Genomic DNA, 15,413 nt, shown 5'->3' on the forward strand with positions numbered 1-15,413 from the left:
TTTATAGTGCCCTGAAGAGACGTTTCTTTTTAAGAAAATGCTCCCAGAATGTGCTTGAGGGGAGAGAAACGCATCTTGGCGGAATATGGTGATCAAGTGCAAGTCAGCTTTCAGTGACTTATGGATGTGACCTAAATTCATGGAATCTTTATAGATGCTGATGGTGGCTCTAGTTCTGCTGCCACCTGCTCTGCCTCTAGTGATGGTGTTCACTCCCAGTGCTGGAGGGCTGCAAACAGGTTTGAATTGGGTTTTCAGGAGATGCCTAATGAGAATGCATTGGTTAGATTTGCATGCACACTGCCTCCATTATATGCAGATCTGTCTCGTGCCTATTAGTTTGGGATACCCTAAAATCCAAACCTTGTTTTGTAGTCCTTCACGGCTGGGACTGAATTCCATTGTCCTATATTGTAATCCAGGACCAAGTGGGGAAAAAAAATCTCTAGCCAATTTTGAATTATTTATTTATTTATTCCTCCTAATGGGAGTCCAGTACTCAAACAACTCTTCCTATAGGTATAGAATATCGGGAACCCTTTTAATAAAGTGCAGCTGGAATATTAGTTTTTGTGTGCAAATGATTCTACTTGTCTGTCACCTCACTTGTGTACACGGCCCATCAAGATAAGATATATAAATAAAAACTCCTCTTGATTGTGTATAGTAAATCCATATTCAAAGCTTTCTCTGAAAGTCCTGCATCTTACATCTTTAAAGCCATAAGCAACTTTCTGAAATGGCATCTATGACAAAGCTATATCCTGTGTATACCTGGTTTTGTTTGTAGCTCTGCTTTTTGTTTAAAGATCGTAATGGCTGTGCCCCCTCCGCCCCCCCCCCCCCCCCCCCCCCCCGAGGTCACACGTCTCTCAATACTTTTCAAGGGGTGAATGATGAAAACTCGTGGGTGCCTCTCGAGCTCTGTGCTTTGAACACCACCTTTTTTTTGCAGCCCCTGGGTTTTGCCTGTAGCCCCGGGCCCCTGTTCCCACGATTTCATGTGGTGTAATGCACACGCTTGCAGCCGTGGTGATTTCCTAGAGAGGACTGCTCGCCGAGGGCCGGAAGTGCGAGCGAGCGGCGCCCCGAGGATGCTGAGTCACCGAGAGGCTGGCAGCGCTGATAGGACGTCTAAGTGGGGGGCCCGAAATAGGGGCGATGAGTTGAGTGATTTGGGGGGGGGGGGGGGGGGGCGCACTTCTGCACTCCGCCGCTGTTTGGAGAACCCGGGGGTACTGCGCGCGGACCGTTCCATACCTGGGTGAAACTACATACTCTAATAACCCCTCCCCAAATAAACTAAAAATAGCCAAGCCCAGCAGCTCCGTCCAAGTCCTCCGAATGTCAGAGTACAGAGTGCTTCTAGCCATTGCTTCATTTACTTCCCTTCACTGGTAATGATCTGCAGAAAGGACTATTTACAGGTTTTCTGAGCTATTGCTAACCGCACACGATACTTTGCATTCTCTATCTTACTTACTGGACAGTTTTCTCTTTGTTACACAGGGAAGGGAAAAATAGATACCTACTCTTTATTAAATAAATAAATGCTGTAGCTTCAAAAATAATTTTGCTGCCTGCAACTGGCATTTTTTTTTTGTTTGCTTTTGGCCTGGTTGTGCCTATTTTTTTTTTTTTTTTCTTTCAGCTCTGTGGGACTGGTGCTGGTATCCAGTGCCACAGCTCCCCCAGGGATTCCCTCCCTCCCTCCCACTTAGTATGAACAACTGCCCGGTTTTCCAGCTTGCTGTACAGTGGTTAGAAGGGTAACCTGACACTGTAAAACCTGGTCAGGCAAGGTCAGGGGCCAATCAGTGGTGGTAGCCTGGCAGCGCTCCAATCACCTGCCTGTTTTCCGGCCTTGGTTTGACTCTCCTCCTCCTCTGCCTCTCCCACAGCTGTGCTGCTGGTTCGGGCTGGCCCTCTGAGAGGAAGAAGAGAGTTGAACCCAAGCCCCAAAGACAGGCAGGCAGAATATATATTTTTAACTAGGCAGAAACGCTAGATGTGAAAGGGAACAAAAAGGGGGGGGGGGGGGGCTGTGGCCCCCCCCCCCCCCCCCCCTCCCAAGTGTCTGGTCCTGCTCCATGGGAAAGCTGGCAACCCTATTCCCACTGTTCTGGTCACTTTGCAGCCATGGTCCTGAGGCTGGGAGCCGTGCACCAGAGCTCCTTTCAGAACCCTCCACCCTGGGCAAAGATTCCAGCCACCTGGTGTTGCTCTTAACAACGATGCGATTCCCTTCTGTGCTGGGAGCTGTAAACGCTCCCTCCATAGCTTCCCCACCCGATCCGGGGTGCTGAGGACCCAATCTAGCAGTCAAAATCAGGAACCCATGAAAATGCCCAATACTCATCCATGAAAGCTGATAGATAGGTATGTATGTTTAAATTTTGTGTTCAATAAGCTTTAAAGAGAGCGTGCATTAGTCAAAATTGAATTTTAGTAGGTGTTTCAAAGCTGCTAAAAATATGACTGACAATCTGTAGTATCTAGGGGCCTTTGTTTTCAGATCTTATGTTTTTTATTTCTCCTGTGAAGGTGAAATGGATGGAAAAATGTATCCCCTCCCACTGATTTTTTTTTTCTCTTTTGTTATTGTTATAATGCTGATAAAATTATAGAAGAAACTTTAAAAAAAAAAGTGAAAGCAAAGGTTTCTAGCGATGATAGCAGCAAAGAGATGCTTCTATTTGCAATGGACCTGGCACAGCCTGCTGAGCTGCTGCAGATCGTTACAGGCTGGGAAGTCTGGAGGGCTAAGACTGTCAGTTTTTCACTGGGTATCTTAATTGTCTCCTACCCACCAAACAATAACAAGGAAATTTTGCCAAATGGATAGGAACTTGCGTTTTTTTTCTTTTTATTTTGCCTGGGAATTTATGAGTGTTTATTATCACCAACCAAATGACAGAAAATCAGTGTGGGGGTGGGGGGGGAGGGATGATTTTTCCTCTCCCCCTCAATTATTTTCTCCTGCTTTTTGTTGGTTGTAATAAACACTGATAAATTCCCATTTAAAATTTAAAAACTGAAAATGAATGCCCTTACAAATGGATAAAGAAAAATCCCTCAAAATCGTGAGTCATGGGCCAGTACCATAATTGAGCAACTGTGCCGTTTGCTCCACAGAGCTATGATCAGAAATGGTACAAAGGAGGATGGTGCAGTCCTGTGTCCCAGCCAAAAAGTTGCATGAACAACAAAAAAAAAAGAATAATTAAGCCTACTATAGGTTTTATGCAGGGGAGATTAAAAGGTATAGTCCCTATCTGTAGGATGAAAGTGGCGCCAGATGTCTTAACAGGGATAAAGAGGAAACAAACTCACCAGAATCAAACTGGGATTGGGACAAAGAAGGGCATCCAGAGGACCTATCTAAAAGGGGGAGGGGGGGAGGGGATCATGCAAACATTCCAATCTCCCCCCCCCCCCCCCCCCCACACACACAGAGCTCATCATAACCAAAGGTCACAACAATGTCCAGCAGCTTCCTCTAAAAGGCATCCTAGTCATGGTTGGGGGCATACACATTCACAAACAGAAACATAGAAGTGACGGCAGAAGAAGACCAACGGCCCATCCAGTCTGCCCAGCAAGCTACGCAGTTTATCCATTTTTTCCCCCCTTTTTTCTCCCTCCCACCCGTCTCTATTGGCTTCCAGCACCCTCCGGCCCCAATTCCCTTCCACCCCTCCACCAATGCAGAGAGCAGCGCCATCCTAGTGAACATCCAGTTCAATCAGGGGTAGCAACCGCCGCAACCAGCAGGCCACACCCCTGCCCCTTACCCACCCCACAAGAGCAAATATATCCTCATAAAGAAAAGAGTTAAGGATTTCATATCTGCCTTAGGGATCTCACGGTGACTTATGGGCTTGCAAAGGCAGATTCTTACTAACCAAAACACAAACACCTGGGCTACGGGAGTTATTTATATGTTGAGTAATAAACACGTCCCGCCCAATTTCTCATGCTCCACATTAGTTAAGTGAGTTTCCTGCAAGAAAAGAATCTGAACCTGATTACGGCTCGCCCATTGTAATATACGTTTCTGTTTAATGGGCGAAGAAATACCCTTAACATTTAAAGACATAAGCTTAAAAGCAGACATTTTAAATAAAACAAAAAACAGCAGGCTGAACAGGGGTCTTATACCCATTACAAAAAGGTAGGGCTACAGACCCCCTGAGGGGCTCCCAATCAGGGAACCCTACCCCAAAGAGAGATCACCGCTGGAGCCAGGGCAAAAACTCCATCGGCCAATATCCCAACAGCTTGAGAAAATAACGGAGACGTGTACAGAGAATAGCAATAAAATCCAAAGAAGAGGGCATGCCCTCCAGCCAGGTAGTAAGTACAGCAAACCCACCTGCCTTCACTAGAAAAACATGAAGCTCGGGCAATCCCCTATCCCTACCCAAACTATCAATTAACCCCACAAACCGAAAGGGTAAACAACTGAAACCCACCACGATGGGGAAACTAATCAAAACCGGGGCTCTCGCCTACAAACAACCCCCCACCTACCCTTACCAACCTGTAACAGAAACCCACTTAAACGACCACCCCAATACGATCACGGTTATTAAACACTGAATCGACTCGTGACAACTTAAGAAATAGCATGGGACGCACAAACGGGCAGATTCAGTAAAGTCTGCGGGAGAGCGGACGAATGCCCGCTCGCCTGTGCGCACGATTCTGTATTTAAATTAGGTGGTGTGGGTGTCCCTAGCACCTCCGTTTGACAGCCGACGCTCTATTTTGCCGGTGTCTGTTCTCGAGCCTGCTGACAGCCACGGGCTTGGAAACCAGACGCCGGCAAAATTGAGCGTCCAGTTTTCGGCCCGACAGCTGCCGGCCCATTTAAAAATTTTTTTTACTTTTTTTTTTTTACTCTTCGGGACCTCCGACTTAATATCGCCATGATATTAAGTCGGAGGGTGCACAGAAAAGCAGTTTTTACTGCTTTTCTGTGCACTTTCCCGGTGCCGGCAGAAACTAGCGCCTACCTTTTGGGTAGGCGCTAATTTCTGAAAGTAAAATGTGCGGCTTGGCTGCACATTTTACTTTCTGTATCGCGAGGGCATACCTAATAGGGCCATCAACATGCATTTGCATCTTGCGGGCGCTATTAGGTGCCGCGGGTTGGACGCGCATTTTCCGCCCCTTACTGAATAAGGGGTAAGGGAAAACGCGCGTTCAAGGGCAGGTTAACAGTGCGCTCCGTCGGAGCACACTCTACTGTATCGGCCTGATAGTGTCAGTAGCAATATGCCCTGAAAAAACAAAATGGGTTGCGCCCGACAACGCACACAAGAAAAGCAATGGCTTGGAAACAAGTTTAAAAGAGAAGGAGCGCACCCTGTTCAAATCATATTGCCAGGCATATAATACGCAAGTGTATATATGTATGGCCTGCCGAAAAACTCTCTGCAGTGGGCCCTGTACTCGCAGTGTCCACATTAAAAATAAAAACGACACTGAGCCTAGTAGCGAGGGGTGATAAACAAAAAGGCCCGAATTAACAGACCCACGCAGCACAAAAAGAAAGGGAAAAAGTCCTCCCCCCAAGTAGACAATGTCTTCGAGCCAAATAATGAAGTTAACAGACATAGAACAAGAACTTGAGAAACAAAAATAAATATAAAAGGAACTCCGGTAAGACACAGTACAGTCCAAAACCACCGCTCTGTTTCGCTCCCGCGTGGCGCTGTGTAGCAATGGCACCTCAATGTGTATATCGCTGACCCATCATGGGCGGGTCAGAACGTTGTTTGATGTCAGCCAGGAGCTGTTGTGCCTCTTTCAAAGCAGTGCAGACGACCGCCTTGTTATTGATGATGACTTTAAGTTTGGCCGGATAAAGCACGGCGTAAGAGAGGCCCATGCTGCTGAACGCTTGCTTCACAGGCCCAAAGGCCTGCTGCCGTTTTTTCAGCTCCGAGGAGAAATCAGCAAGGCTGTCTAGCATGTGGCCACCAGTGCTGCCAAAGTGTCTTTCTAAAATTTTAAAGTACGTAGGTGTACACGGTTATCCAAGATGTAGAAAGAGCGTGGCCTTTTTGAGAGAGACGACTATATATCTTACCCCCGGCGGCCAGAGGATGCACAAGTTCTCCACCTTACTTGTGTCAGGAAGTTCTTAATTACTCCAAGACCCGTACAAGAAAGGTCTGTGTTTTTTTTTTTTCAAAACATTTTTTATTTAACTGTAGAGACACTACAAAGCAAAGTGATAACCAGAAAGGTCTTTGATGGTAAGAATCAATAATTAAGCTCCTCTGCTTCAGAATTTCTGCAGTTAAAATGATGGTGCCCTCTCCGAAGTCAAAGCAGAAAGAGAGAAAAAATGCAAATATTGGGCCTGCAAGCCCAAACTGCCTCCTGATTGCTCAGCAAGGCTGTTATGAATTTTTTTTCCCCCACAAGGCCGTGATAGGATTCTCAAGACCTTTCCCAGGGCCATGGGATGGAAGGACACCTCTTTCATTAACTACATCCTTGTGTCTTAAAAAAAAAAAAAAAAAAAAAAAATTGAAGTTTTGAGAGTAAATTTGCAAGTTGGTATGGTCTTGATGCTCACTCGTTCCAGCATTGCTCTTGAAGATGAGGCCAGTGGCAGTCAGCATTGTATATAGTCTGTTCCATTTTTTTTTAAAAAGAATAAAATTGAATGTCTTCAGAAAAAAAATCACACTGGTCCTTGTTTCTGAAAAGGGCTTTACTATAGATGAAGGATGTGAGAAATTCTTGAAAATAAGGCCCGTTTTCGGTTTCCCCTCTAGCTAAGGAATATGTCAAAAATATTAAATATTTTATTTAAAAAATTAAATTCTTTTAAGTGTTAATTTCAAACTCTCTTCTCTCGTTCATCACCCTTTTGTCACAAAATGTCACAGTGACATATCTGAACTGACTCCCAAGTCATAGTATTGGGGCCCTCACTCCAATAAAGAGCACACAAAAAATGACAGGAAAGAGATATATACTCGTATTTTTGCTTCCCTGACTTCACCTGGCCTCCAGAATTGGTCCTTTCATCAGCAGCCAAAAGTATTCGTGCTGTCAACATGCTTTTCTCTGTGGGTGGAAAGTGCATGTACTGCTCACACAGCGTGCATATTTTTATATGCATCAAATTGGGCAATGATCAGATGGCAATTTTACATGTATAAACATGTGCTGATGTGTGTTTTCTTTTTTTTTTTCTCATGTGACATGCACAAAAACTGCCATGTCCTGCGAACACTTTTTTTTTTTTTTCATTGTAATTTTTCTTCAGTTTATGTAATTTTTAAGGCATTTTTTTTGGTAGGTACCAAAAGTACCCCCTAAGGAAACACAATCAATCCTTCAGTGTCCTGAAAATGCAGTGCAGATAGGCTCTTTGGAGCATGACTGACAGTGACCAGCACACAAACAAACATAGCAAATTTGAGAGAGAGAGAGAGAGTTTTTAAGTGCTTCAGAAACAAGGTTGCCAACTGTCAGTAAGTTTTCTGACAGTCTGTGATTAAAAAAAAAAAAAAAAAAGCAAAAAATGACACATCCTTAAACTGACAGGGTATTTCTTCTGTTGTACTTTTTTCTATATTGTTCATAGAAAAAAGCAAAAGTTTCCACCCCCCCCACACCCATAATGTTTTTAAACTAACAGTTTGCAAGGTGTGCCAAATATTGTATGTTCGTAACAGCCACTGTTGTGCAGACAATGGGTCTACAGCTAGACCAGGAGATGTAATGGAAAAATCGGCCCGATAGCAGAGCTAAGGCAGCTTGGGGTGATTGTGTGTGGGTTCCTTTTTTTGTTTGGTATTGTGCACGTTTCCAAAACTGTACACAAAATGTGCCTGTACAAAAGTTAAGGTTGTTTGAAAAATCTTTTACTGACAGTTTGCCAAATTTTTTTTTTTTTTTTTAATGACTTGGCAGGCTTGGCAGTCTTGTTCAGAAGCATTTTGTTTGCATTTCTAGTTTCCTTATTTTCTTTTGCGTCAGGCTGTTTTTTTTTTTTCCCCTACGGTGCTTCACAATGGCAGTCTAAGGAGTGAGACAGTGGAATGCAATGGAAGGAGGTGACACTACTGTAAAATGTATTGTATGTCCGCAGAGAGAGAAAGGAAGGGTAGCTGGCAATCTGAGTGCTGGGGTGAAAGGGCACTGTGTGGGGTTTTTTAAAAAAATGTTATTTTATTTTTTTATTTATTTTTTTAAGAACATAAATTGCCATACTGGGTCAGATCAAGGGTCCATCAAGCCCAGCATCCTGTTTCCAACAGAGGCCAAACCAGGCCACAAGAACCTGGCAATCACCCAAACACTAGATCTGGGTTTTGAAATGAGAACAAGAAGCTACTGAAAGGTGGTGTTGGCATCTTACCCCCAGCTCAGCCAGACAGGGCCGATCCAGGCCTGGTTTTCTCCCATTGCATGCATGGAGTTCTTTTTATTATTATTTTTTCCTTATGGAAATTAATGGGTCAATTTGTAATTGCAACTCCATGCGTGCAAATGAGGCAAAATCAGGCCTGAAACAGCCTGTTCGATTGACTTGACACGAGGTGCCACCATAGTTGCTACTTCTAGTAGAACAACGATGGCCAACTTCTTTCATGAGACAAATTTGCATACACTGTCTATTTTATGCAGATCTATCTCATGCATATTCACTGTGGAGATCCTGAAAACTTGGCCTGTTTGTGGTTTTTGAGGACTGGAGTTGGCCACCACTGGATTAGAACTTCTGTGTTTAAATGATGCGGTAGAGCATAAGTGCTACCGCATGCCACAAAATTTGGAGCCTGTGTCTCGAATTTGAAAAGACTTTGAAATGTTTGTATTCATTGTACATGTGCAGGTTTTTGGGAGGTTGTTTAATGTCTTTGGACAGTTGATAAGAGGTACAAACTTCCACTTGTTTTTTTTATAGAAGTGTTTTGGTTTTTTTTCCCCCCTCTTATTATGAAAGATGACAGCAGTATAATGTGTGGAAAGTCCCCTGATCCAATGTGTGTGTGTGTTTGTTTTTTTTTTTTTTGTTCCATAGCGCACTTCAACCGGTCCGGTCACTGCAATGAATGGCGACACTATTCAACCAGGGACTGCCTCGCTTCCTCAAGGCTGGAATGAGTTCTGTGAGCTGCATGCCATTACGACGGCGAAAGAGCTTGCCAAGCAGTACTGGCTGTTTGCAAATAAGAACCCCCACCATGACATCCTGGCAGCTGAGAATTTCTCGCTGCAGTTCACAGATCTCTTCCAGCAGTACTTCCGGAACGAAGTTAAAGAGAGCGCGACCATGGACCACATCAGACTCTTGCCTCTAAATACAGTACGGGATTACCGAGAAACCAGGAGAAGGCTAGCCGAAGGCTCCTCGGGTACGTTCGCAGCCAAGGTCGAGGCCACTGACCGCCCGGAGCATCGGGCTTCCGACGCCAGCCTGCGCGGCCTGCCCAAATCCTGGAGTTCCGAGGAGCTTTTGGCAAGGGCCTCGCCGCAGGCGGGGAGGCAGCTAATGCGCTTCTCTCTCAGTCAGCTGCGCAGGAGCCTGCGCAATATATTCCGCAGGAAGTCTTCAGAACCCGCGCCCGCAGAGCACCGGGAGGCGGGCCCGGATCTAGTGGGATCCCCCAGGTGGCGCGGCCTACCCAAAAGGATATTGCCTTGGACCGTTTCGAGCGATCAGGCTAACGAGGTCTGTAAAGAAGGCCATTTGAAGTATGGCATGGTGGATGAAGCCGGCATGGACAACAACGGGACTCTCTGGCAGCGGTGTCGGTTGGTTTTGCGGAAGGCAGGGGCGTCTGAAAGTGAAGAGTACCTGCTAGAGCTGTACGACCCGCCAAAGGTAAGGCTCCTGATGACAAACAGTAAAGCAGTCTCTTCAATCTGCTCCCACGGCCTTACCTTTCAGGTCTTGTTGCACATTGAATGGTACATGTGGTGCATTTGTATAACAGAAACAATTACATGCAAATACAGCTCATGCATATTCATTGTGGAAAATCTGAAAACCAGACCTGTTTGGTGAAGCTCCAGGATCAAGTTGGAAATGCTGCTGTTGGGCCTACTCTTCTTCTTTTTTTTTTTTTTGTCTGTGAAACTAGCTTGTTTCTGGGAAGGTGATTGGTGCCAGGGCTTCTGAAATGCGACCATTCCAGCTGCTGTCCATGGGCTAGGAGCACTGGTGAAGCTCTAGGGTGTATTTAATGCTGAAAAAACATGATCGAAAGGTGTGGGTTGGTTTTTTTTTTTTTTTTTCCCACTGTCTTCAAAACTTTTCTGTGTTTCTTGCATTGGCTGTGCATTGCATTGAATAAAACTTGCAAGCCTTTTGGAAGTTAAAAAAAAACCCATTCAAACCAAGAGCAGAGAGCCCTGCATTACTTCTCAGTTCTTTGGCCTCGTAGGCCAGTTAGAAAGCAGAGAATGGTTTGTGATTGAGTGACCAAGGAAGAAGTGGATGAGAAGGTTTGCAAACCAGTGGGAAGAGGTAAACTCAGGAACTTGTATTGACTTTACTTAAAGTAGATTTTCTCATTTTGAATTTCTAAAGGTTATTGCTTCCTTTTAAAATTTGGTGTTGCTGGAGAATATTTTGACCTTGTGTGGGTGGTTTTTTTTTTTTTTTTTGTATGTGCTACTATTTTGACACATGCATGGAGTGTTTTTTATGAATCCTTAAGTCTTCAGCCTTACTGGCATGGATTTGGCTGCCTGTGTCTTGAAGGTTGGGGTTGAGGGTAGAGCAGTGTTCAGTGGATCCATTGGCATTTAGCCGGTTGAGCCTGGCGCTTGGACTCCACACTCTGAAACCCAAGAGCTTCCGTACAAACTTGCTTCTGCCGCGTGGAAGCTGCTTTACCTGTTCAGGCTGACGTGTCACTGTACATTGACATCATTAAACAGTTCTTAAATGTCTTTCCTGTGCCTTTTTTATGTGCTAATCCCGTGCATTCCAATTAACTATAACCTGGTTAATAAATACATCATTGGCAGTTGGATTTTACATTGCCTTAACAATAATGTTGCCAAGTAGAAAAAATATTTTGAGTGTGGCTGATGGGGAGGGTCTGCCAAGAAATGAGTGCTGGGCGAGTTATTCTAAAATTACCACATGAGGCTGCTGGATTCTGTTACACACCCACCCATCCAGGGTAGAGAGCGCGGATAAACCTACCTCGTGTACAGTGGGGAGACCCGAGGTTTGCCAGCACAAGCTGATTGGTTCAGTTGAGGCTTTATATAGGTCAACCCCCCCCCCCAAAAAAAAAAAAAGTGCACAAAAGTACTCAAAGGAGCTTTTTGTAAGTGATTAAAGAAAGATGGAAATTGGCTGTGACTGGAAATACTGTAAATGCCATGATGTGTAGGTACAGCCTAAATCAACTTCAGTAAAAGGCTTCAGAGGTGATTTACACGGGTAAAATGTAGGTTTATGGGCGTTTGAAAATTGCTATGAGAGATGCTACTTCTATGTGCATAAACCCTTTTGCAAATCACCTCCATATTTTTTAAATAAGCCAATTGGTTGTGTAAAAAAAAAAGGTGCACTTTCTCTGACTTTCTGCAGTGTTCCTGAGTTGATATTAATGCTTTAAGGTTTTTGTGCCTGCCACTTGGCTACTTCCAGTACTGTAAAATGTAAGTAAAGCAGCCTGCTGTTGCTCAGACCCTGATCGCACTGTATGGATGCAGCATAAATGGCCGCAGGGACCTGCATGAGAACCGTATGCATGAATACAGCACACGTGGGACCCTCCTTGCAACCATACAGAGCCTTACAAGGAATAAATGCTCCAGGCTTGCTTTTTCTTGATGTTGTCAGGCTGGTTAAGATCCCCCCCCATTCCCTCTCTCCATATGTCCTCTCTTAAGTTAGAAGTGCTAAGCACTGGGTTGGGGTTACAGATGTTAGCAGGCTCAGCTGGGCATGCCCCCTCCCTTCTGGGCCAGCTGCCCGTACCTCCAGCTATTCACCGCCACAGCACCTTTCGCGTGTGGGGTGGATGCTTTTGTGTCTGAGCGATGGCACCACAACTGCCTCCCCCCCCCCTCCCCCCCATGTTTGCTGACACAGTGCCCCCTACACATCATGGCCCAGAGTACAGCAACCCAAGGGGGGGGGGGGGTCACAGATAAGATAGGACCTGATGATGGTTGCTGTGTCCTTATTCTTTCTGCAAGAAAAAAAACCCAAAACTTCTTCAGAAGTTCCTAGTTGGAGGATGGGCCTTTGAAACAGGAATAGGTGATTTGGGGGTGGGGGGATGGCAGATCAGGATTTCCATTTCACTAATGAGAGCTCTGGCTTTAGCGTGAGAGGCTTGTATTTAAAAATAAAAACGGGGCTGCCTGGTGGTTCAGCGGTGGTGCTGTGCACTGCCACGAGGAAGCTTCTGGGCTCGTCTGGCTCAGGTCCTCAGTCCCTCATGCTGGGGGCAAGGAGCCAGAATCCTTGGTGGGGGGAGGGGAAATCCACGCACGGTGGCAGCGACCAGTTGCCAGATTTAGGGTGCACGTTTGCAGCGTTCGGGAGGGTGCATGGACCCTTGGCTAGCAACTGTTGCTATAGTGAATAGCAGAGGTGAATCAGAAAGGATTGCAGAATACAGGAAAACGAGCCCCGGCCCTGCTTTAGAGTGAATAGGAGGTTGCTGCTGAGTAGAAATGCATGCCACATCTGGATTGGTTTCATACAAGCGTTTTGTTTTTTTTGTTGTTGTTTGTACTGCTGGTGAAGAAGAGATCTGCCCCTGGAAAAAGGCAGATCTAGTCCTACCATTATAGCATTGCAGGTTTGGGGGTGGGTGGGCCGCTTAACGTTAGAGGTCAGTGGGCGTAATGTGGATCCGCTTGGAAGAAAACTTAAGCCGGCTGGTAACTCTTTACTGTGCCAGCGGAGTTCCCTGTGAACCATTGGAGAAATGGAGCCAGGATGCTAAGCTACCCAGATGGCTGGGACCTTGCTAGATTGATGATTGATTTTTTTTTTTTTTTTCCTGACCCGGTTCTTCCGATGCTGGTTAGCTAAGGCAAGAAAGCTTTTAGTGAAATGGTCACGTTTTTAATCCTGTTGTACCTGTACGCGAAGCAGAGACTAGCTGAAAAGTGCACAAATGTCAAGGACCCCTCCCCCCCCCCCCCCCCCCCCTATACACACACACAGGCAAAATGTAATCTCTTGCTTCTGGCCTATGTGGGGTCTCTTTTTACATGTGGTATCAGTATTTTGTACACACTAGAGGACCGCTCAGTCTCTGAGGAGAAGCAGAAGGTGCCTCCTCAGCATGTACAGAGGTGTTACCACTGCATATGGGTTTAACCCTGACAAAAAATAGGCTCATAGATGTCTTACCAGTGCATTACCGCTATGGTAAGTCGGTGCAGTTTGCCACTTCAGCATTATGCATTTGAAAAGGTTGTCTGCATAGCCCAGAGGGTCTGTCCAGATTCATCCCACTGCCCTCTGCACTTTTTTGCTAACTTCATGGAATGGCCCCTAGTCCTTGTATTATCCAAAAGAGTAATAAATGACTCACATTTACCCTTTCTAGACATCTCTTGATTTTAAGACCTCTATCATATCCCCCTTCAACCCTCATAAAACTACTCCAACATATTATGTAAGCTCACAGTCCATTAATAAATACAGTGACATTTATAATGGTCAATACCCTCAAACATAAATATACACATGTGAAAACAATACTGCAAATATGCACAATATCCACTCGCCCACGTAATAAATAACAGACGAGACCTCACATTCTCTCTTAGAATTAATAGCATACAATGCCCTGATTCCCCAACAAATAGCACCAATTTTTTGCCAATTGTGGCTTCTTCAGGGGGAAATCACATAATGAACACAAGTCATAGAATGCAATCAATAAGGGAACTGTTTGCCCCACTCTGTCTGCAATCTTAAGTGGATGAAAATGAAGGCAAATAGCTCTCAACCTAGTCCTTGACCACTCTAGTTGGTTTAGTTTCTAGGATACATATTACTGAGATGCATGCAAGATGCTCCCATACAGTGAGTCCCCAGTATATGCAGATATATCTGGTACAAATTCATCTTGGAGTGCCATAAGTTGGCTGTTATGTGAAGAGGTACTTCCATCTGTATGGTTTTAAACCTGATAGCTTTGTCAAGCGCTCTTACTTTTTTTTTTTTTGTATGAAGAGATACAGAGAATCAGATGTGGGAAAACGTTCTAAAAATTGGGTGCCACCCAAAATTTATTTTAAGATCCAGGGGAAAATTGTTTTTTTCTTTTTTTTTTTTTCTCCCTAGATTTTCTCCTCCTTCTCCCCGGGGTCATTGCCCATTCCCTTTATCTGCCTTTTCCCAGCCTCACCATGTTTCTTCCCCAGGCCAGCAGCAGCACTGTCATCTTTCATTGGACCATGGGCAGTCCTAGTAGCTCCAGTCAAGTGACAGGCCTCAAACTTTAGGTGAGTCGGTGGTTGGAGTTTATTTTTCAGTGCTGCAGGGAATAACACCTTTTATGATTTTATATACCTCTGTCCTATATCCCCCTCAACCATAATTTTTCCAGGTTGAAGAGACCCTAGTGTGTTGAGCATCTCCTCACATGAAAGCTGTTCATTGTGGCTGTCTGGAAACCAGACCCATTTCTGACTGAAGACTGCTGCAGTTGAAGAATTCCATCTGTATTTTTTTGGAAATATGTTACAGAAATTTGAGGTTGTAGCTTTTTAAACATTGAATAAAAATGTTATAACCAAATTTGGTATAAGTTTAACACTTACGGCAATCTGTTTTATATTTTTGTCTATGGAATGATTTAGATTAGTAATCTTGTTTATAAGCCAGATGGTTTTGCACAGTTTTTAAAGGGAAGGATAATTTGGCGTGTAATATGCAAGCCATGAAAATGACTAGTAGCTTTCATCCATGAAGGAGAAGTTGCAATAATAGTACAGTAATCTAATAAATGACGGCAGAAAAAGACCAAAGTGGCCCAACCCAGTCTGCCAAGCCAGCTTGTTTTTATTTTTTATTATTTTTTATTTTTTTATTATAAAATTTTATTTTATATTTTTTATTTATAGTAAAATTTCATGGTTCAGTGAAGCTGATGCCCTTCAATAATCAAACCGCAAAAACCCAAAACGAATAAAGAAAAGAAAAAGAAATGGTATTGTGCAAGTTGTGTGCGCCAGCATGACTTCCAGATCTTGACAGTCTATAGGAAAGGACTGCTTGCACTAGCTGTGTATGCAGTCTTGGGTGGTGCCCATTTGACCCCCAGGAAAAGTTGTAGTACACGGTCTATGCTAGTAGTGTTTGACTTTGGGTAGATGTGTTAGCAAAAAGTGAAAGCTTTTTTTTTTTTTTTCCCCTTTATTCAGGCCTTTGCAAGAATGCTGAG

The 15,413-nt window shown here is 44.5% G+C and overlaps 1 protein-coding gene across 3 annotated transcripts in view; it reads left to right on the top strand.

Moving 5' to 3' along the window:
• The window catches only part of SH2B3 (SH2B adaptor protein 3), a 191,070-nt gene that overhangs the window by 12,569 nt on the left and 163,088 nt on the right, over window positions 1-15,413 (top strand). For all 3 annotated transcript variants that reach the window (XM_029572112.1, XM_029572111.1, XM_029572113.1), the window contains exon 2: window positions 9,056-9,859. In XM_029572112.1, coding sequence (XP_029427972.1) covers window positions 9,083-9,859 — 777 coding nt within the window. In that variant the 5' untranslated portion in view covers window positions 9,056-9,082. The remainder of the gene's footprint in view (window positions 1-9,055; window positions 9,860-15,413) is intronic.

The sequence above is a fragment of the Rhinatrema bivittatum genome, chromosome 11 (genome assembly GCF_901001135.1).
Source record: "Rhinatrema bivittatum chromosome 11, aRhiBiv1.1, whole genome shotgun sequence".
Lineage (NCBI taxonomy): Eukaryota > Metazoa > Chordata > Amphibia > Gymnophiona > Rhinatrematidae > Rhinatrema > Rhinatrema bivittatum.